The sequence below is a fragment of the Octodon degus genome, unplaced genomic scaffold (assembly GCF_000260255.1).
Source record: "Octodon degus isolate 3935 unplaced genomic scaffold, OctDeg1.0 scaffold00014, whole genome shotgun sequence".
NCBI classification, from domain to species: domain Eukaryota; kingdom Metazoa; phylum Chordata; class Mammalia; order Rodentia; family Octodontidae; genus Octodon; species Octodon degus.
The window spans coordinates 9,297,923-9,298,674 of record NW_004524590.1 but is presented as its reverse complement, the minus strand read 5'-3'; the positions used below and the strand labels follow the sequence as shown (position 1 = coordinate 9,298,674).

Sequence of the window (752 nt, the reverse complement as noted above, 5' to 3'; positions counted from 1 at the left end):
AAATAAATAAATAAAAATTAAAAAAAAATAATGACAAAATGTTAGTAAAAATATGACTCACTGAACAACCTACTATACAAAAAGGGCCATATGGAAATACCAGACTCATTCATCCACAGGGACGCTCCTGGTCCCTGAGACGCTTCCAGTCTACTAACTGGTAACATGAAAGCTCGGTGGCCTATTACCCTAGTCTGAACAAGGAACACACAGAGGTCACCCCCAGCACAGAGCTGGAACTGTAACCTGGAGCACTCACCACACTGGTGTTACTGGAGTTCTTGAGATGGTTATGCAGGAGTTTGGTGGCACCGTCCTGAAATGTTTTCGGCAAGGCACCAAGTAACATGGTAAATTCAGGAGTGTTCAATTCAAACAGAGAGATGAGCACAATCTGTGCTGCCTAGAAAAAAGAACCCTGATTAACTTATGTGATGTACAGCCGCACTTTATGGTCAAAATGTTCATGAAAGTAAAATCTGGAGAAAAACACCATGATGAACATATAGTTTCCATGTGAAACAATGAAAATTTCAAATTTCATTCTGAAAACTAAACCTGCCTTCATTTCTTCAATTTCCACAGCATATTAATGCATTCCTGTTAACTTTGCCCCTTGTTGTCTGGAGTAGAAAGCTGATAAATCAGTAAATAAAAACAGTATTAAAAGCTTAAAATTGTTGTCACTCTTAAGAAGTCAGATCTGGACAGGTTTCCCAGTGCAGCCTGGAAAGAAGTTTCTTTCTTTCTCT

The 752-nt window shown here is 38.8% G+C and overlaps 1 protein-coding gene across 19 annotated transcripts in view; it reads right to left on the bottom strand.

Annotated features, from left to right (window-relative positions):
• Positions 1-752, bottom strand: part of Clasp1 (cytoplasmic linker associated protein 1) — a 264,734-nt gene that overhangs the window by 32,762 nt on the left and 231,220 nt on the right. For all 19 annotated transcript variants that reach the window (XM_023709745.1, XM_023709750.1, XM_023709751.1 and 16 more), the window contains one exon: positions 260-403. In XM_023709745.1, the coding sequence (XP_023565513.1) occupies positions 260-403 (144 nt within the window). The remainder of the gene's footprint in view (positions 1-259; positions 404-752) is intronic.